The sequence below is a fragment of the Mobula birostris genome, chromosome 12, assembly GCF_030028105.1.
Source record: "Mobula birostris isolate sMobBir1 chromosome 12, sMobBir1.hap1, whole genome shotgun sequence".
NCBI classification, from domain to species: Eukaryota; Metazoa; Chordata; class Chondrichthyes; order Myliobatiformes; family Myliobatidae; genus Mobula; species Mobula birostris.
In genome coordinates, this window is record NC_092381.1 from 61,457,916 (window position 1) to 61,480,756 (window position 22,841).

A 22,841-nucleotide genomic window follows, 5' to 3' on the forward strand; every position below is an offset into this window, starting at 1 on the left:
GATGAGGGTAGTGCAGTGGATGTGATCTATATGGATTTTAGTAAGGCACTTGACGAGGTTCCACACGGTAGGCTTATTCAGAAAGTTAGAAGGCATGGGATCCAGGGAAGTTTGGCCAGGTGGATTCAGAATTGGCTTGCCTGCAGAAGGCAGAGGGTGGTGGTGGAGGGAGTAAATTCAGATTGGAGGATTGTGACTAGTGGTGTCCCACAAGGATCTGTTCTGGGACCTCTACTTTTCGTGACTTTTATTAACGACCTGGATGTGGGGGTAGAAGGGTGGGTTGGCAAGTTTGCAGACAACACAAAGGTTGGTGGTGTTGTAGATAGTGTAGAGGATTGTCGAAGATTGCAGAGAGACATTGATAGGATGCAGAAGTGGGCTGAGAAGTGGCAGATGGAGTTCAACCCAGAGAAGTGTGAGGTGGTACACTTTGGAAGGACGAACTCCAAGGCAGAGTACAAAGTAAATGGCAGGATACTTGGTAGTGTGGAGGAGCAGAGGGATCTCGGGGTACATGTCCACAGATCCCTGAAAGTTGCCTCACAGGTGGATAGGGTAGTTAAAGCTTATGGGGTGTTAGCTTTCATAAGTCGAGGGATAGAGTTTAAGAGTCACGATGTAATGATGCAGCTCTATAAAACTCTGGTTAGGCCTCACTTGGAGTATTGTGTCCAGTTCTGGTCACCTCACTATAGGAAGGATGTGGAAGCATTGGAAAGGATACAGAGGAGATTTACCAGGATGCTGCCTGGTTTAGAAAGTATGCATTATGATCAGAGATTAAGGGAGCTAGGGCTTTACTCTTTGGAGAGAAGGAGGATGAGAGGAGACATGATAGAGGTGTACAAGATAATAAGAGGAATAGATAGAGTGGATAGCCAGCACCTCTTCCCCAGGGCACCACTGCTCAATACAAGAGGACATGGCTTTAAGGTAAGGGGTGGGAAGTTCAAGGGGGATATTAGAGGAAGGTTTTTTACTCAGGGAGTGGTTGGTGCGTGGAATGCACTGCCTGAGTCAGTGGTGGAGGCAGATACGCTAGTGAAGTGTAAGAGACTACTAGACAGGTATATGGAGGAATCTAAGGTGGGGGCTTATATGGGAGGCAGGGTTTGAGGGTCGGCACAACATTGTGGGCCAAAGGGCCTGTACTGTGCTGTACTATTCTATGTTCTATGTTCTAATATCCACTTCCTCTGCTGACCTCCAGACGCTCATTGTGCACTGCCTGATTCAACTTCAACAATTCTGAAGTATCTATTGTGCAGCTATATTATACCAATGTGTTATTCTCTAAGCACAACAAATTTATAATACAAAGATGCTCAAGCACACCCTCCAGGTTGTATTGAAATTGGCCTCCAATATAAATCACCCAAATAAAAAGGATACCAGGAAGCCAACCCAGTAAATACAGACATGGGATAAAATAGGTTATTAAGTGAACACTTGCTTTGCTGTTCTCACCCACGGACAAGCAACACATGAATCCCAGGATAATGTGCATTCTCTAGTTATATTCCAATTAAAGTCTGGAGATTGTTTTTGTATTCTACATACTTACAAATATTCAATCCAGGTTTCTTCAGTACAGTACTGAACATAATACCAAGGAATAGTTCCTTTCTTTAGACAGGCAGCAAATTAAACACATTCTCACTTTCACCCTGTCTAGATCATTGCAGTCTGCACTCATTTTCTATCTAAACTAAAATTTCAATCACTTGAAAAAGAACTGGTATTTTCCACCACTTACATATAAACATCTAAGTCCGCCTCGAATCTACATTCTGTGAAACCTCACAGACCATAATAAGTGCATTTTGTCCATCCGGTGGCCTCTATTAGCAGCTGCTTACAATCACCACTGACAGCTCATTGTCAGAAATTCTCCACCAAATCCCACCTCTTCCTCCTAAATTTAGAACCTCACTAAAACCTCTAACTGAATAAATATTTGGTTATCCAGATCATCCACATACACAACGAAAATTGAATTATTTAGCCTAGTATCTATTTTCCTCAGGTTTCCTGAAATTAGCACGGAACAATTTTCCACGTTAAGAGCTTTCTTTAACGGCATTTGCTGCACCACAAGGCAGTTTCCTCTTCACCAACATCTCCACAAAGAGGAACAAGTTAATATATCTGACAGAACTAACCTGCTAAGTTGGCACCAAGCGCACCCAGGTCTGCAAAGGGATCCAGTGTCTGTGGCTTGGACTGGCGTGTCGGGGTACTCTGTATAGAGCTTGTAGGACTTGTGTTGGCTGACCTGCTCACACCCATGACCCCTCCTGTTTGCAAAAAAATGAAAGCAAAATGTAAAAACTAACTCATTTTTGGTCTATACATTAAAATTATGCAGTAAGTCACTTATAACCTCACCCACCACCAATAGTATGCATTACTATATTGTCCTGAAGGCATGGCAATAACCTGCTCCACAGTCAAAGCCAAAGTCACTTGAGTAAACTATGACCTAAACATTATGAGGATAAAGACCATTACCTCATTTTGGCAATATGTACTGTCACAAAACATCACAAAACTAGGAATATATCATGAAGGTCACAAATATCAAAACCTGTGCTAATGTTTATGAATTTTGATTATCATAGTGATTTCTGAAAAAACATATTTTTCATGACATCTTACCCAGTTGAGCTGCCTTGCTTTGAAGGAGCCATTTCTATAATCCTGCTTCTATTGATTTAAGTCTACCTTACTTTCTTGCAGAATCAGTAAATTCAATCAGGTATACAAAATTGTAATATTCTCTTTATACAAACTTCCATGTTTACTTGCGTGTCTACGGATAGACATTCTGATATGTCTATCCACGGCCTCCTCTGCTGTAAAGATGAAGCCACACTCAGGTTGGAGGAACAACACCTTATATTCCATCTGGGTAGCCTCCAACCTGATGGCATGAACATCGACTTCTCTAACTTCCGCTAAGGCCCCACCTCCCCCTCATACCCCATCTGTTATTTATTTATATAGACACATTCTTTTTCTCTCTCTCCTTTTTCTCCCTCTGCCCCTTTCACTATACCCCTTGCCCATCCTCTGGTTTTCTCCCCCCCCCCCTTTTCTTTCTCCCTAGGCCTCCTGTCCCATGATCTTCTCATATCCCCTTTGCCAATCACCTGTCCAGCTCTTGGCTCCATCCCTCCCCCTCCTGTCTTCTCCTATCATTTCAGATCTCTCCTTCCCCCTCCCACTTTCGAATCTCTATCTCTCCTTTCAATTAGTCCTGACAAAGGGTTTCGACCTGAAACGTCGACTGTACCTCTTCCTAGAGATGCTGCCTGGCCTGCTGCATTCACCAGCAACTTTTATGTGTGTTTACTGATTTCTGTGACTTTATTCCACTTTGATCACTTTTCCCCGAGATTTTCAGCAAGCATTCAGTGACAGCTAGGTAAACGATATCTGACATTTTTGTAATTAATCCTAGCCTCGTCATTGTTCCACAAATACCTGTGCAGGGTACAGTCAATGTGGAACACAATCCTATCCACCATTTTCACCTGAAAGCTCGATTTAATTGAATGTTTTGGGCGATCTTCATGTGTAAGAAAGCTGACTGCCATATTTCTGTTTAAGGAACCAATATTAATATTTAAATCTCTCCTAGCATTAATTCTTTGATGTTTGGTTGCAGGTAAAAGCACATTACTCCATTCTCTTTGTAACAGCACTCTCTGATGCATTTCTCATTTCCTCAGATCAGTGTCACTACCAATAACTTGCAAATTTTAAATATTACTGTGCTATGGACACCTGCCCAGAGGCAACCATATTTACTTAACACAGTTATTTGACGTTCAACTCTTGTATCAAGGATGCCGAGACTTTCTGAAATTTATTCAATGTCTTCAATTTCTACCATCAAAATGCATTTTGTAACTTGGCAAAAAAATCTACTGTTACAAAATTGCCCATGAGGCTGCAAGATGTACCAAAACCAAACAGATGCACTGATGTTGCTAGGAATGAAATCTGCTGTCCTTCCCTATTCTAGCCTTAGTGCAATTCCAACAGCACAACAACTCAATTGGAATTGAATGGCATTTTAACTCTTTCACCCCACCAAACCTCCCTGACATTCAATGGCAATAACATCATTGAGCAACCCCAACATCAACATCCTGGGTAGGTCACAATTGATCAAAGATCAACTGAACCAGCCACACATAATTGCAACCACAAGAAGAGATTAGAGGTGGGACTTACTGCAGCAAGTGGCTTGTCTCTGGACTCCACAAAATCTTTACACCATCCACAAGGCCCAAATCAGGAGTATAGTGGAATATTCTCCTCTTTGTTGAATAAGTGTAGCTCCAACAGTGGAAAGAAAAATGTTCAACACAAAGCCAATCTGCTTGCATGGAATCCCAACACAACAACTTAAATATGTGGTCCCCTTTTAACATTGTAGTTTACATCACCTACACTTCCATTAGCTTCAAAAGAAATTAACTGCAGGCTCATGGAAACACCACTACTTGTAGTACCTCCTCCATTCCAACTGATCCTTCAACATTGTAGGATCAAAATCTGTACTGTAATCCATTTAAATACATTGGCATAAATTCACTTCATTAACATTAGCAATTTATGGCAACAGCTACTCAGTGCAGCAAGAAACAGTCAATAAATCATTGCCTACAACCATTCTCAGCATTAATTAATTTTCCCTAGAAACACACATGGTCTTTACACTCTTGACGGCTTCCTGTACTCTAGTACTCTCTTTTCAGTTTTCCTCAAGTTGTTTTGTTTACACGTTGTCCCTGCAAGATTAAGTTACAAAAGCCAAAGAATAACTCAAACACCAGGAAACCATAACTCTGCTGGAAGACCATCTGTTGATTCAGAATAAGGGGGAAAGAAGAGGTACAGGAAGAACTATGGCAGTACCACACAGCAACAGAAAATGAAATCACATAATCCAAGGTCAAGAGAGATTCTGCTGATGCTGGAAATCTTGAGTAATACACATAAAATGCTTGAGGAACTGACTTTCTGGGTTCCTCCAGCATTTTGCATGGGTTGCTTAGATGAATTTAATTCTTGACAATCCCAGGTAGCTAGCTATTGTCAACAGATGCTTAAAATATATTTGTTGCAGAATACTATGTTTAACCTGAGGAGGCTGTTCTGTTTGCCCAGGCTGCTGAACCAGCAGATGAACTGGAAGATCCCAAGCTCCATCCTCCCATAAGATCTGGCTGAACGGAGACAGCTGGAGTACATGGCAGGACAGGGGAGATTCTACCTAAGTAAACAATATTTAACAACGTATCATACAATTTTTTTCTTTAAAACAAAATCTGCAGCATTATTGCAACATACACCCAAGGGAGTCAGCTAAATATTGAAACAAATACCTAGACATCACTGGGACCACGCATAAAAGAGCGTCTTACGTTAACCTCCATTTACAGAAGACATCAGGGCAGGAGTATAAAATGCTACACTGGCACAAATGCAAAATAATTCAGATGATCAGAAGTCTAAAATAAAAGCACAAAATGCTGCAAGTAGGGAAGCACGGAGAGGGCAGATGAAAGAGAATTGAAATTACACATCTTTCATCGCTCCACAGATGCTGCCTGGTTTGCTACATATTGCCAATGTTTTCCAGTTTCACTTACCTTCCATTTCAAGTTATCTCCACTTTTTACACTCTCAATTGTGAGCCAAGGAAATTATACCATCAAATGTGTTTGAGTAGTTGACTTATTGTTCATAGAGGAGGATAAACCAAAAAACTGAGTGGAATGTGAAATTGCAACAGCAGCATAAAGTTATAGAATCATACAGCACAGAAACAGGCCATTCAGCCCATCATGTCCGGTAATGTTTTGCCCATCTACACCAATCCCATTTACCTGCGTTAGGACTATTATCTTTTTTGTCTTACTTTTTGTTTTTAAAAAGGGTCTGGTTGGCTCTTAACTATAATGATTGTATCTGAATCCACCAGTCTTCTGGCAGTGTATTTCAGATATCAACCACTGCCAGAAAAAAAAACTTAACCCTTATACCCCCTTTAAAACTCTTACTTATCACTTTCAAATTATGCTCTTGTTATTGTTATCACTAGGAATGGAAAAGGGTTTTGACTATTCATTCTAAAATTGTCTCTCGTAATCTTATGTATACCTCCAGGTCACATCTCTGCCACTTTACCCCAAAGAGAACAAATCCAACCAATCCAATCGCTTGCCGTAACTAAAATTTTCCAATCCAGTGCTGGCCTCATGGAGCCCATGTCAGTTCAGTGCCAACTTCTGCAGATTTCTCAGTCCGAAAGTAAGTAGAGCTTTTCACTCAGAGGGTCTCTCTATCTCCTTTGATCACCAGGTGTTCTGCCCGCCCCAATATGTCTTTTTCCCCTTCATGTTTTATTATTTGCAACACAAATTTAGTGCAAAATTGCTCCAAGATACCTCAAACTGTAGCTCAGGAACATCTTGACTGTACCATTGCCACACACCCAGTTGTTCACCTAACAATTGTGAATTAAATTCTCAATACAGCTGCACACTTGCAACCATTAAAATGCAACTCAGTCTGACATAGACCATTCATTTCAAATGACAGCGACGTTTCAAAAAAACACTTTAAGAATTTATTTGTCAAACCTATTGCTGCAGTCAGGTCACCATAATTTAACCATTAATCAGAAAATTATCTAGCTAACAATATTAATAATATGATTTTTCATTGTAAAAGTAAAGCTGATACTTCTAAAATCCATGTTGATAGAGCAATTTAGCTATCTGAGCTAGCCCTATGTGCCCATATTTGGTGCACAAGCCTCTAAACTTTTCCTATCCATATAACTGTCCAAACATCTTTTAAAAGTAGAATTATACCCACCTTTAAAAGTCCTCTTTAATCTTTTCCCTCTCACTTTAGAACTATGCCCTCTAATTTTGAACTCCCCACCTTAGGGAAAAGACTTTAGCTACTCACCTTAACTATTCCACAAATGATTTTATAAACTTCTATAAATTTTACCACTCAGCCTCCTTCTGCACTCCAGGGGGAAGAGAAGTCCTTGCTAGAGCAAGCAGTAAAGTGTTTGAAAAACATTGCGGGGAAATGGGACTAGATCAGGAAGCTGTTTGGACACGTTTGGCTGAAGAACCTGGTTCCATACTGTGCAATAACTATGACTCATTTTAAAGAACCAGAAGTGCACATTCCTGACATTCCCAGCATTCCCAGGTGGTGAGTGGCTTCAGGCACAAGGTAACTCGAGGATAACAAATAACAGCATAACTCTCCTTCATACAAGTACAATGTCATGCTGAAAAGCATTTGCAACTAAAATTTTTGTATTACAATAATTCATCTTATTTTAAATTAAAAACTTGTTCTTAAAACATTATAAAACATTTTCATTGTATGCTGGCACTGACCAAACATAACTACATTCTTTGTAGGACAGAAGCAAAGTAAAAACAATTGCTCACCAACACTTACATCAGTGTAATAATTAAGCATTCAGTTTTAGTTAAAAGTTCATCCATTGAATCCTTACCCATGTTAAAAGGATCGCCAGCAGGACTATGTGGTGTAGGAGATGGTGCCCTGGCTGTGTGCAGGAATGGCTCTGCTTGCCCAACCGGAGAAGTTGCACCACTCCGACTGAGAAAAACACCAAGTAAATCTTGATTGTTTTGGGTGGCATGAGAATCAAAGGGATCAAATGTTGTTCCTAAGATAACAATATAGTTAATTAAATATGTTAACAATTGGAACTGACAGAAATTTTGCAGATACTGGAAATCTTGAGACACACACGCACACACACACACACAAAACGCTGGAGGAACTCAGCAGGTCAGGCTGCATCTATGGATAGTCAACATTTCAGACTATTCATCGGGACTGGAAAGGAAGGGGCAGAAGCCAGAATAAGGTGGTGATCGTGTGGGGGTGGTGTTGGGGGGGAATAGGAGAGGAGTACAAACTGGCAGCTGATAGATGAGAACAGTTGAAGGGGAAGGTGGGTTGGTGGGGGAGGGGGCTTCATGTGAGAAACTGAGAGCAGATAGGTGGAAAAGGTAAAGAAAGGGATGAAGAAGAAATCTGATAGGAGAGGATATGGCCTCTACTGCCATGATGGGGGCAAAGCCAGGTTGGAGGAGCAACACCTCTTATTCTCTGTGTATTCTCCAACCAGACAGCATGAACATTGATTTCTCTAACTTCTGACAACCACTGTCCTCTGTTTCCTCCAGCTCCCCCTCCCAACCCCTAACTCCACCACCAACACCACCATTTCTATTTTCTCCCATTCTGGCAGCTCTCTCACCCCTTCTCTTCTCCTTTCCCACACTCATGACCTGCCCTTCACCTCCCTCCAGTTCCATACCTCCTTGCCTTTATTCCATTGTCCTCACCAATTACATTCTTTTTTCTTCCAACTTTTTACTGCTTCCACCTATCACCTGCCAATTTCTCATATTGTACCCTTTCTTTTCCTGTCCTGATCAAGGGTCTTGGCCAAAAATGTTAGCTATTTACTGTATTTCCATCCTTAAATGCTGCCTGACCTGTCAAGTTCCCCTGATACTCAACATTTAGAGTTACCAACTTTTCAGGAACCCAATAACCAAAACTACATTTCTAAACAACCCCACACATCCATGCAATCCATTAATACACATGTTATAACTAAATGTTTAACTTAATTAGAGCAAGAAATACATTCAAGTTTCTTATGGATATAATCATTGAAACCATTAATCACTAACTTGGATGTTGGAAATAATCCTAATTTCCAGTCAACCAGTTTAAATAATGTTTAGCTCATGCCTGATCATTTTCTGACATAGCAGGAGCATAAATCTTTAAACAAACAGAACATTAGTTCCTTTATTCTTCCAACAAACAAGAGAAAATTTGCAGATGCTGGAAATCCAGGCAACACACACAAAATGCTGGAGGAGCTCAGCAGGCCAGGCAGCATCTGTGGAAAAAAGTACAGTCAATGTTTCAGGCCGAAACCCTTTGGCACTGACTTTTTTCCATTTGTGTGTGTTGCCCTTCTATTCTTCGTGTTGTCCATAATTTTTTAATTTCTAACATGCTCACTTGGAAGCTTTCTGATCTATACTATCTGGTCACATTACCTAGTTTGAAAGGGAGAAGCAACTTGGAAAATAAACCAGCACGAAAATCAACTCTAAAGGTCACTTAGCCAAACAATCACTTAACAAAAGATGGAGCTTGTGGGTTCAACCAGATGAGGTTCAGAAACTTGTGATGTTTGGAGGGAAGTCAGCTGCTGGCCAATTAATTTATTTTTGACTACTTCCAGAAGTAGTACGATTGAACAGACAGGCAGCAATCCAACATTTTCAGCTTGCATTGTACACATGAACAGGAAGAGCACAGTTGATGCTTTGTGTATCTCTGATACGTTAATCCGTATAATTGAAATTAACGCACTTCAAACTTTTCAACGCAGACTCTAGGTCTTGCTATTTCTTTTTAGGAATTGGAACTGCACGCAGTCTGGTTGTATTAGTACAAGCATATGGCATTTGAAGGTTAACTGGACACTGGCTTTATATCTGTTCAGTAAGAATGCAATACCCTGGCTGAACTGGTCCACAGATTTGAAAAGTCAAAATTATGCTTACCAAAATGCTGAAAGGTTGTGAAATTACATGCCCCACATTTTCCCCAAACGGTGAGGAAAAATTTTCAAGAATTCACAATACAAAGTTTGCAACACTTCTCCATGTTTATGTCAAACAGTCCTCCTCAGGATTGCAGAGTGGTGGGGGAGGGAGGGGCAGGATAATAGTGATGAAGAAACACTACCTTCTACCTCTGATGAAATCTAATTGGCTTTTAGGCTGCCACTTATTAACAATTACAACTTTACAGATTCTTGTATTTCTGAGGGTGTGACATACTCAAATGCCATATTACCTGCCAACTTTTCATATTGTACCCTTTCTTTCCTGTCCTGATGAAGGGTCTTGACCAAAAACGTTAGCTATTTACTGCATTTCCATCTTTAAATACTGCCTGACCTGCCAAGTTCCTCCAGCATTGTGTATGTGTTACTCAACATTTAGAGTTACCAACTTTTCAGGAGCCCAATAAACAAAACTTCATTTTAAGCTGAAATGAAAGGTGGGGAATACTAAAAGAGAAAAATGAAAAGAATATTTTTCTTCTAAATAAAAACCATCATGTTGCAAAGAGTACATTTGGCAAGCAGCATAATAACATTACATAATGAATGTGATCAGATATCGAGTAACATAGCACTGCATACCAAATAGATAAATGAAACAAAACGTTATCTCACTAAATTAAAATAGCAATCCTTCCCACATCCAGAAAATCAGGGAAAAAATGCAGAGAATAAAATTGACAGATGTCAAAACATTTAATTCGGATCCATCATAATTAAGTTCAATTGACAAGAAAAATTTTGCAGATTGACTTTCCACCCTGCCCAATGCCACTTCTGAAGAGTCAATCTCAGCCAAGACCCCTGCTGCCGCACCAGATGAGATCAGTTAACTCAGCAAGAGCCTGAACCCACATCAAACACCAGCTCTTAGTGTAATGAACAAAATGAAGATTTCATTTTCTCATATGGTGTACACCACAATGGCCAAGGAATTTCTCAGTCTGTGTATTAAATATGTAATGAAACTGATGCAGGCAGATTAAAATACTATAAGATATATCTTAACATAACAAAACCACATTTTAATTTAGATATTGAAAGGCCACTAAAATAATTCAGTTTGCATAGAGCTTAGTTTAATATTCTGCAGCGTGGTTACACAGCTACAATCAATACCTTCATTGATTCTCGATGGTGATAGAGAGGGAGAGCCTGCAGACCTTCGAGGGGTAGAATGGGCTGAACCTGGAGCTGATGGAATAGAGGAGCTGCTGCCGAACAAATCATTGAGCAAGTCAGAGTTAGTCGGCATAGACCTGGCTTGAGCAACAGGAGGAAAGGTCTGGCCTGCAACATCTCCATTTAAGCCAAGAAGATCCACACTTTCAGGGGCTGAGGACTGAGAAGGTGCCTGTGCTTTGCAACTTTGCTGTGTCCTATGCTGTTTCTCTGTGCTAGCAGTACTGTGTTGGCTGGAGAGTGACAGAAGTTCATCGTCAGATGGCTCGCTATCTTCATTTACAAGAGCTGCTCGGTCTTCTGAAGGTGGATTAGCACCGTTCTTGTCACTTCTTGTTTCTAGGAAGCAATTGCAAAGATGATTTACACTGTAATTCTGTTAAACAAGATTATCAAATTAGAAAAGGTCATATTTAATTTTGAAGAAAATGGTATTTTTGTTTGTTCTGTCCAAAATTTTTAATTATCTCTGACATGAATCTGAAATCAAGATGATTTCTGTTTCACAGCTCAGAGTCAGAGCACAAGAGCACAGAAACAGGCCCTTTAGCTTATCTTGTCCATGCCAAACTATTATTTTGCTTAATCCTATCAATCTGTATCTGGACTATAAGCTCTCCATACCCCTCCCATCAATAACAAATATGAACATTAAAAAAAATGTATTGCCTCGATCCTAATGATAGAATTCCCTCGAAGAAGTGGTGAGAGAGGGAAAAAAAATCGCTTTCCTTCGATAAATTAACAATAAGATCTCAGTCTCAACCCCTAATGTACACTGGCTTTCTTCTCAAACAAAACTTAAGTGGCTATAGGAAATAGAGTATGATTAACCTTTAACAATGGAGTGCAAGTGTTGATATTAGGCCAGCCACCCATGTTATGCAATACTCATTTCGTCTTTACAGTTACAATGTACCTTGAAAATAAATTTATGAGAATGAGTCGGAGTACTTATTAGAGGATTATCCAAAACAGAAATACCTTGGTGGCCCAGGGATGGAAAAAATGTACTTTGTCCCATGCTCTTAATATTATCTGATGCAGTTTCCAAATCTGCCACAGATTTGCCTGCAACAAAAAAAGTCAGTTACATCACTGGCAAATCAATTATTCAAGACTTTCAGTTCTCATCAGGGAGCCTTAACATCAGCAAAAAAGAAAGGATCCCCATAACCAACAGTGAATAATATATTTTGTCAAGGGTGCCTGTAACAAATCAGCATCTATTCCAACTCTATTCTGTTAACTACTGAAGAAAACAGTTTTACAATAAGACACCAAAATTTGCACTGTTGATATTTCTTAGCATTGTTCTGCTTTGTAAAACATTTATCAAAATGGTGCACAAATTGCTGCATTGAAAACTAGTTATAGACTCTCTCCAGTTTAAAGACATTTCCACATATTTATCCTCCTCTAAGCACAGTACTGAGGATACCAGAAGTTTCTTCAGATACATAAAGTGTAAAAGAGAAGTGAGAGTGGCTATCAGACTGCTGGAAAATGACATTGGTAATAGGCAACAAGGAAATGGCAGATGAACTGAATAAATATTTTGCATCAGTCTTCTCTCTGGAAGACACTAGTACTATCGTGGAAGTTCCAGATGTCAGGGGTCATAAATTGTGTGAAGTTACCATCACGAGAGAGGAGGTTTTTGGGAAACTGAAAGGTCTGAAGATAGGTAGGTCACCTAGACCAAATGGTGTACACCCCAGGGTTCTGAAAGAGAAAGCTGAAGAGATTGTGGAGGCATTAGTAATGATCTTTCAATAATCACTAGATTCTGAAATGGTTCCAGAACACTGGGAAATTGCTAATGTCACTCCACTCTTCAAGAAAGGAAAGAGGAAGTTAGTCTGACCTCAGTGGTTGGGAAAATATTGGAGTCAATAGTTAAGATATGGTTTCAGGGTACTTGGAGACACATGATAAAATAGGCGGTAGTCCTATTTTATGGTTTCCTCAGGGGCAAATCTTGCCTGACAAATTATTTGTTGGAACTCTTTGAAGAAATAACAAGCAGGATAGAATCAGTTGATGTTATGTATTTGGATTTTCAGAAGGCCTTTGACAAAGTGCCATACATGAGGCTGCTTAACAAGCTACAAGCCCATGATACTACAGGGAAGACTCTAGCATGGATAAAGCGATAAAGCAGTGGCTGATTCCAGAAGGCAAAAAGTGGGAATAAATGGAGACTTTTCTGGTTTGCTGCCAGTGACTAGTGGTGTTCCACGGGGGTCTGTGTTGGGAACAATTCTTTTTACATTATATGTTAATGATTTGGATGATGGAATTGATGGCTTTGTTGCAAAGTTTGCAGACGATATGAAGGTAGGTGGAGAGGCAGGGAGTTTTGCGAAAGTCGAGAGGCTACAGAAGAACCTAGACAAATTAGGAGAACGGGCAAAGAAATACAGTCAGGAAGTGCATGGTCATGGACTTTGGTAGAAGAAATGAAAGAGTTGACTATTTTCTAAATGGAGAGAAAATATTAAAAAAACTGAGGTGCAAAGGGGCTTGGGAGTCCTTGCGCAGGATTCCTAAAGGTTAATTTGCAGGTTGAGTCTGTGGTGAGGAAGGCAAATGCAATGTTAACATTCATTGCAAGAGGACTAGAATATAAAAGCAAGGATGTAATGTTGAGGCTTTATAAAGCACTGGTGAGGCTTCACTTGGAGTATTGTGAGCAGTTTTGGACCTCTTATCATAGAAAGAATGGGCTGGAACTGGACAGGGTTCAAATGAGGTTCACAGAAATGATCCCAGGTTTGAACACCTTGTCATATGAAGAGCACTTGAGGACACTGGGCCTGTAATCACTGGAATTCAGAAGAATGAAGGGTGACCTCATTGAAACCTATTGAATTATGAAAGGCCTAATGGAGTGGATGTGGGAAGAATGTTTCCTGTGGTGGAATAGTCTAAAACCAGAGGATATAGCTTCAAAATGGAGCGGCATCCTTTTAGAATGGAGACAAGGAGGAATTTCTTTAGCCAGAACAGCAAATCTGTGAAATTCATTGCCATAGGCAGTTATGAAGGCCAAGTCTGTATATATATTTAAGGCAGAGGTTGACAAATTCTTGATTGGTCAGGGCATGAAGGGATACATGGAGAAGGCAAGCAACTGGGGCTGAGAGGAAAAATGGTGTCGCCATGATGAAATGGCAAAGCAGACTCGATGTGCCAAATGGTCTAATTCTACTCATATGTCCTACGATCTTATTTGAGCCCAAATCAAAAAGTTGGGGTTCCAAATGTCACTCAAGGGATATAAACTTAAATTTAAACAGACACTCCTATTCTCATCCGTGCTGGGTCTTTACCATCCCCTCTGACGTTCAACTGTCTGAGACAGAACACTCTGTCCTCAGTAAGGGCCTCACCTTTGTCCCCCTTTGCCCACACCTCAGCGAGTTCCGCGTTCGCCATGACGCGGAACTCTTCTTCCGCCGGCTCTGTCTCCGAGCCCACTTCTTTGGCAAGGACTCTCCCACCCCCACTGATGACCCCTTCTCCCGTCTTCAACCTCCTCTTCAAGGACATCCCACTCTGGTTTTCTGCCTGCTCTGGATCTCTTTATTGCTAACTGCCGACGGGACATCAACCGTCTTGACTTCACCGCAGCTTGTTCCCATTCCAACCTCACTCCTTCCGAACACTCTGCTCTCCACTCCCTCAGCACTAATCCTAACCTTACTATAAAACCTGCCGATAAGGTGGGTGCTTTGTAGTCTGGTGTACTGACCTATACCTTGCCGAGGCACAGCGACAACTTGTGGATACCTCCTCTTATTTACCCCTCGATCGTGACCCCACTAAGGAGCACCAGGCCATTGTCTCCCACACCATCACCGACTTTATCCGCTCAGGGGATCTCCCATCCACTGCTACCAACCTTATAGTTCCCAAACCCCGCACTTCCCGTTTCTACCTACTACCCAAGATCCACAAACCTGCCTGTCCTGGTAGACCTATTGTCTCAGCTTGCTCCTGCCCCACCGAACTCATTTCTGCATACCTCGACATGGTTTTATCCCCCCTTGTTCAATCCCTTCCTACCTATGTTCGTGACACTTCTCACGCTCTTAAACTTTTCAATGATTTTAAGTTCCCTGGCCCCCACCGCTTTATTTTCACCATGGATGTCCAGTCCCTATATACTTCCATCCCCCATCAGGAAGGTCTCAAAGCTCTACACTTCTTTTTGGATTTCAGACCTAACCAGTTCCCCTCTACCACCACTCTGCTCCGTCTAGCGGAATTAGTCCTTACTCGTAACAATTTCTCCTTTGGCTCCTCCCACTTCCTCCAAACTAAAGGTGTAGCCATGGGCATCCGTATGGGTCCTAGCTATGCCTGCCTTTTTGTCCGCTTTGTGGAACAATCTATGTTCCAAACTTATTCTGGTATCTGTCCCCCATTTTTCCCTTCGTTACATCGACGACTGCATTGGCGCTGCTTCCTGCACGCATGCTGAGCTCGTTGACTTCATTAACTTTGCCTCCAACTTTCACCCTGCCCTCAAGTTTACCTGGTCCATTTCCGACACCTCCCTCCCCTTTCTAGATCTTCCTGTCTCTGTCTCTGGAGACAGCTTATCTACTGATGTCTACTATAAGCCTACTGACTCTCACAGCTTTCTGGACTATTCCTCTTCTCACCCTGTCTCTTGCAAAAATGCCATCCTCTTCTTGCAATTCCTCTGTCTCTGCCGCATCTGCTCTCAGGATGAGGCTTTTTATTCCAGGACAAGGGAGGTGTCCTCCTTTTTTAAAGAAAGGGGCTTCCCTTCATCCACCATCAACTCTGCTCTCAAACGCATCTCCCCCATTTCACGCACATCTGCTCTCACTCCATCCTCCTGCCACCCCACTAGGAATAGGATTCCCCTTGTCCTCACCTACCACCCCACCAGCCTCCGGGTCCAATGTATAATTCTCCGTAACTTCCGCCACCTCCAACAGGATCCCACCACGAAGCACATCTTTCCCTCCCCCACCCCCGCTTTCCGCAGGATCGCTCCCTACGCGACTCCCTTGCCCATTCGCCCCCCCCAATCCCTCTCTACTGATCTCCCTCCTGGCACTTATCCTTGTAAGCAGAACAAGAGCTACACATGCCCTTACACTTCCTCCCACACCACCATTCAGGGCCCCAGACAGTCCTTCCAGGTGAGGTGATACTTCAAAGTTGCTGGTGAACACAGCAGGCCAGGCAGCATCTCTAGGAAGAGGTACAGTCGACGTTTCAGGCCGAGACCCTTCGTCAGGACTGGCGAAGGGTCCTGACAAAGGGTCTCGGCCTGAAACATCGACGGTACCTCTTCCTAGAGATGCTGCCTGGCCTGCTGCGTTCACCAGTAACTTTGATGTGTGTTGCTTGAATTTCCAGCATCTGCAGAATTCCTGTTGTTTGAGATGATACTTCACCTGTGAGTTGGCTGGGGTGATATACTGCATCCGGTGCTCCCGATGTGGCCTTCTATATATTGGCGAGACCCGACGCAGACTGGGAGGTCGTTTCGCTGAACACCTATGTTCTGCCCACCAGAAAAAGCAGGATCTCCCAGTGACCACACATTTTAATTCCACGTCCCCTTCCCATTCTGACATGTCTATCCACAGCCTACTCTACTGTAAAGATGAAGCCACACTCAGGTTGAAGGAACAACACCTTATATTCCGTCTGGGTAGCCTCCAACCTGATGGCATGAACATTGACTTCTCGAACTTCTGCTAATGCCCCACCTCCCCCTCGTACCCCATCTGTTATTTATTTATATACACACACACATTCTTTTTCTCCCTCTGTTCCTCTGACTATACCCCTTGTCCATCCTCTGGGCTTTTCCCCCCTTCCCCTTTTCTTTCTCCCTAGGCCTCCTGTCCCATGATCCTCTCATATCTCTTTTGCCAATCAACTTTCCAGCGCTTGGCTCCATCCCTCCCCCTCCTGTCTTCTCCTATCATTTCAGATCTCCTCCTTCCCCCTCTCAAATCTCTTACTAGCTCTTCTTTCAGTTAGTCCTGACGAAGAGTCACAGCCCGAAATGTTGACTGTACCTCTTCCTAGAGATGCTGCCTGGCCTGCTGCGTTCACCAGCAATTTTGATGTGTGTTGCTCCTATTCAACACTGAGTATCGCACAGTCGGAAATGCTATACGTCATTGAGAAATTATACTGAGCCATTTATCTTCTAAAGTAAGCACATTGTTCCCTGTGCCTATCCAACATACTGTACACTCTTCAGCTAATATCACAATGAATAGATAACCTGATCACTATACTATCTGTTGGATCTTGGTGTGTATAAACTGGTTGCATAACTTCATAAGTACATTACAAGATGGACCAATCTTAACAAGAATTTTATTTGCTGTTAGGTGTTTTGAGTGCCCTAAAAGTCATGAAATTTGATACACAGGTTGTCTTTGCTTGCTTCTTTTCTTAGACTGATACCATTGAATACAAGTTTGATCAAATCGATAAATGTAAGCTTCACCCCACAAATGTTTAAAAGCTGTCCCTTGCTCATATCAAACTCTCTTCCTGCTTTTTGCATTATGTGGTAAGCTTCAGCATGTCCAAGCTTCACTGAATGGAAATGAACTGTAGAAATCTGGAAAGCAAACCTGGAGATGGAGGGGCCTTGTGTATCAGAATAGTCACAAAGACACCCCAAAATGCAAAGCTTTGCATTGGAAGCCAAGATCAATTGTTCTGCTATTCAGAAATGAGGAAACAATAATCCTTCTTAACATCAAGAAATCTAGGCTTTTCTGTTTTAAAAAGGTTTATCTGTCCCCATATGTAAATTTGCAGGTCATTATCTGTTGGTGATAGCTACAGTAAATGGCAGCACACATCTCAACTATTGCTAAATTTTAAAAAATTGGTAACTGTGCAAGAGCTAACTGTGGAATATCTGGATTATTCATTGCTTTTATCCTTCTCAGTTAATAACCTGAAAAATTACACACAAATTTTCTCCAACATCAAACTACATATAACATACTACCTTCCTACCAGTCAAACCATGCCCAGTCCCAGTACCAAGAAAACACTATCCAGTACTTACCTCAATATACAATAACGCCATTATCAATTAGTTATCTGTCAAGCAAAGGAGATGCAGAAATTGTGCCCAAACCGAACATTACACTCATGACTATTGAAATATGAACAATATTTCAAAAATATGAAGCATGCATTACTAAATGACAATAAAAGAGGACTACGTGTCTTCATGATCATATAATATCAATTGTATACCCTCTCAGACAGAATTACATCAATACCTGCGGCTAAAGTTTCCTGATGCTCTTGGTGGCTTGAAAAAAGGATTTTGGGTGCAAGATCTTTGGTGTCCCACTGCTCCCAGGGTGGAGTCAGGTCAAATCTTTTATCAGAGTTTTCAACCTCCACTTCCAGTATCACATGAAACATTGGGGGATACTTCTCTGGAGAATCACAAGCATCCAACTCAGGTCTAAATTTCAAAAAATAACCAGCAGATAGTTATTATCAATGGATATTTTTTGAATTTTTTTATCCTTATAAAATCTCAATTTTTAAATGTGAGATGTTAACAATTTGTAATCTTTTAGGAGCAGACAATACATTCATTTTCCTAACACAGTATTTCAGCTGTCACTTAACTAGAAATAGATCCAGCTCTTAAAGGAGTGGAAGAATATACTGCAGCCTTTGAATATCAGTTTCTACTGCTGTTATAGCGGAACAGAAACAAGTGAATTTGCGTTATTGAAAACATAATTTGAAAAAAAAGTTTGAGTTAATGGTTTAAGAAGCTTTAGACATATTGTTCAAGGATACGTTGGATTGCATCAAAACGGTGAATTGTAGCTGCTATTGTTATGAACGTGAAGTGTTAACTTAGAAACATAATGTTATTTGGAAGTTCTCCATTTCCCAGATATTAGAAAGTTGTACTTATTTATAGTGTAGACTTCCAATCAGTCTAACCTTTAAACTGTCCAGGAAACCAAAGATTTCAAAACTAGACATTCAAAATGCATCTCCTGTGCATCGCTTTCTGCAGACTTACTTCCTTAATCATTGATGTGTTATGAAAATCAATACACAATTTATGAACCTGCTCCATTAGAATTCTGAAGTTAAATCGGCATGTAAAGAAATGCTCAGAGCTTTGTTGTCGCTTGGTCAGAGTCTTGCACCAATGCAGAACTACACAGCTAATGAAGGTCCTAATTTTAATGATCCAACAATATTTCCAATTAACTGAACAAAAACTGATTAAAAATCAATTAACTAAAAGTGTAATCTCTCTCTTTATTCATGCAGAAGCACTATACTGCTTTGAATATTTTGTTTCGGAGAATGATGATGCTCACAGGAGAACGAGTTGAAATTCTGGAATTCACCAAGCATAATACAAAGTGCGATGCAGTTTATCACCTTTGACAATTGATGATCAGTACGGCTGAATTTTACTATATCCGAGCTTGCTGAAAGAAACAAGGAAGAAAACTGCAGAGCACAGACTACCATTTTATAATCCATGGCTACAGGGTTGGTGTCAGTAGATTATAGATCTGTTAGTATTACACTATGGTTCAAAAAGAATGGATGACCAAGTAAACTGCAGATCAATTCGCTCAGTTTTAAGTGGTAGGCAAATTACTGAAGCTCATTCTAAATTATCACAAATTTCCTCGAGAAATATCACAGATTAATGACTCTGTGGTTAAGAAGGCATATGGTGCATTGGCCTTCATCAATCATGGGAGTGAGTTTAGGAGCCGAGAGGTAATGTTGCAGTTATAAAGGACCCTGGTCAGACCGCACTTGGAGTACTGGGCTCAGTTCTGGTTGCCTCACTATAGGAACGATGTGGAAACCATAGAAAGGGTGCAGAGGAGATTTACAAGGACGTTGCCTGGATTGGGGAGCATGCCTTATGAGAATAGGTTGAATGAACTCGGTCTTTTCTCCTTGGAGTGACGGAGGATGAGAGGTGACCTGATAGAGGTGTATAAGATGATGAGAAGCATTGATCGTGTGGATAGTCAGAGGCTTTTTCCCAGAGCTGAAACGGTTGGTGCGAAAGGGCACAGTTTTAAGATGCTTGGAAGTAGGTACAGAGGAGATGTCAGGGGTCAGTTTTTTTTAAAAAAACGCAGAGAGTGGTGAGTGCGTGGAATGGGCTGCCGGCAATGGTGGTAGAGGCAAAAACAATAGGGTCTTTTAAGAGACTCTTAGATAGGTAGATGGAGCTTAGCTGGGCCATGGGTAACCTTAGGTAATTTCTAAGGTAAGGACATGTTCGGCACAGCTTTGTGGGCCGAAGGGCCTGTATTGTGCTGTAGGTTTTCTATGTTTAATCATGAGCAGTCAAGATGGACAGGTTAAGGGAAGGTTTTGCCTCAGTAATGCGACTGAATTTTTTGAGAAGGCAACAGGGAAGCCAGTAGGAATAGAGCAATGAATGCACTTACATGGATTTTTGCAAAGCTTTCAATAAGGTTACATACACATGGTAGTCTGCTCAACAGAATAATAACCCGGGGATACAAATGAGAGGGGCCAATTGGATCAGAAGCAAAAATATTTGACTATGATTATTTATGTGGGGGAAAAAAAGCTTGAAGGCTATTACTCACAAGATTCTACAGGGCTCAGCACTCAATCCCAAGCTCTTTGCAATATATTATGATTTAGACCTAAATGCAGAATGTGTGATAAAGAAATCTGCAGATAATGCAAAACTAACCTTGTGATTCACAGTGAGAAGAAAGCTTTAGAGCAGAGAAAAATATTCCATAATTCCTTGGTACAGAGGAAGCCATTCAGCATATTGAATCAGCAATGTCTCAGAGCAATACCATCAACCCCTGTAATCCATTTACCTCATTATATCAACTCTATCCACCCAATTCCCACACTCCAAATAAACCTACCAGGAAAATTTATTACAATTGTACAAAACACTAAAAAAAGTGAAATTTTACAAAATACTAAGATATTATAAGGACATACCAACTTGTTGTCTGGAAAAACCTGTTAATCAGGCACACAAATCCTGAATGTACCAGATTATGCCTACTGAGCACAATATTCATCATGAACTTCTGTCCACACTACTGTCACAACAAACTGCTCTGCAATCTAGACAATTTCAGCAACAAGGGAACCAATGTTTTCTTAATGCACAATAATTGTACACCAAACATGTAATGAGATGCAATTAACCTAATTCAATAACTGATCATCAGAGAACAATTCAGGAATTCTAAAATGGTGAGGCAAAAAAAAAATCAGTTGGTTAACTTCGATAAATGAACATTGATTCCAACGATATTTGGATAACTGTCCAACTTTCCATTGACATTTCTCCTAAGCAAATCGTTCAATCTCCCTTTTTGAGGTTTGCCTTTGTCCCTTCTGCTATTTCCTCCTCTCCTTTCTGGGTATTGTTTGCTTATTCCCCAATCTGATTATGTTTCTTGGGCATCTTCATATTTCATAAAAATAAAACAAGGGTCACATATTGCAAAAATACTGATTAGGGTTCCTAAAGATCCAAAATATCAAAACCCTGCACCAACTTTTCAGCAACGCATTAATTTGCCAAATTCTCTTACTCTCATTAACACATAGGCTAAATCATTAAATACATTTAAGACTCAGTTGGATTTTTGCATAGTTCAGAAATTAAGGGTTATAGGAAAAAGGCAGGTAGGTGGAGCCATGCCCACAGCCAGGTCAGCCATGATCTTACTGAATGGCAGAGCAGGTTCAATGAGCCAGATGACCTACTTCTGCTCCCATTTCCTATGCTCAAGTACAATTCAGGACTTCATCCTTTTCCCTATCCATATCACTTATGCCAACATGCACAATAATTTCTGGTTGCTCACCCTCCCCTGGCCGGCTGGTGGCGTAGTGGCATCAGCGCCGGACTTCGGAGCAAAGGCTCCCGTGTTCGAATCCAGCCGGCTCCCTTGCACGCTTTCCACCTGTGCTGGGTTGAGCGACAAGCTAGCAACTCGGCCTCTTAAAAATAAGAAAGCCTGCTAAAAGAAAACACCGTCAAATGACGGTGTCCCGATAACTCCACTCAGAGTTATCTTCTTCGTTCACCCTCCTCATTGAGAATGTTCAGCAACCACTGAGACATCACCGACCATGGATGGCAGCTTCGCCCTGGAGACCTGTTTGTAGTCACAGACTCTGCTCCACCCTCTCCCCCCCCCCACTCCCACCGCATCCCCAATTATTGAGTTATCTGCTACATGCACAAATACAATTCTGCAAATGCAATTTCATTTTTGACTACCAAATAAACCGACTGTAATGAGTAATGAACAACAAGAGCTGTCAGACAGAAAATTCTGAAAGAGAGCTGGGTTATAACATGACTTGAGTCAATAACAATGTAATAAATGACTCTGTTTGGACTGTGTTGAGCAGCAGAGGGTGGCGGTAGCAAAGAAGAAGAAATAATTTTGCAATTGACATTAACATTTGACAAATATTGTTCTAAGGACACAAAACGATACTTATCAAAAGAAAAATGCCCAGAAATTTATTTTGGTTAGATTAAAAGTACAATAAGCTCCTACTCACTTTGTAAACTTTAAAACAGTTGTTCCAGGAGCAATGAATCCAGTGTGGACTTGAATCTGAAATATCTGTGTGTTTGTTAGCTAAATTGGGAAAGCAAGCACAGCAAAAACATAAAATTCTAGTAATAAAGTCATGGATCAGCAACAGCATAGAGAAAATACAACTAAAGTTAGAAATATATAATGAATATAATTTATTGCATTGGACTATACTGTCAGTTTCAGATTCTAAAGCCACAAAGCTTTACTAAAGTGCACTGTTTAAATCTACCCAGTAGCATGATGATTGATAAGGA

General features: G+C 41.0%; 1 protein-coding gene across 1 annotated transcript in view; it reads right to left on the reverse strand.

Annotated features, from left to right (window-relative positions):
• Nucleotides 1-22,841, reverse strand: part of dnajc6 (DnaJ (Hsp40) homolog, subfamily C, member 6) — a 95,438-nt gene that overhangs the window by 28,819 nt on the left and 43,778 nt on the right. The window contains exons 9-15 of the mRNA XM_072274549.1: nt 22,547-22,626; nt 18,235-18,425; nt 11,909-11,995; nt 10,862-11,263; nt 7,568-7,744; nt 5,159-5,290; nt 2,166-2,300 (exon numbers count right to left, since the gene is read on the reverse strand). Coding sequence (XP_072130650.1) covers nt 2,166-2,300; nt 5,159-5,290; nt 7,568-7,744; nt 10,862-11,263; nt 11,909-11,995; nt 18,235-18,425; nt 22,547-22,626 — 1,204 coding nt within the window. The remainder of the gene's footprint in view (nt 1-2,165; nt 2,301-5,158; nt 5,291-7,567; nt 7,745-10,861; nt 11,264-11,908; nt 11,996-18,234; nt 18,426-22,546; nt 22,627-22,841) is intronic.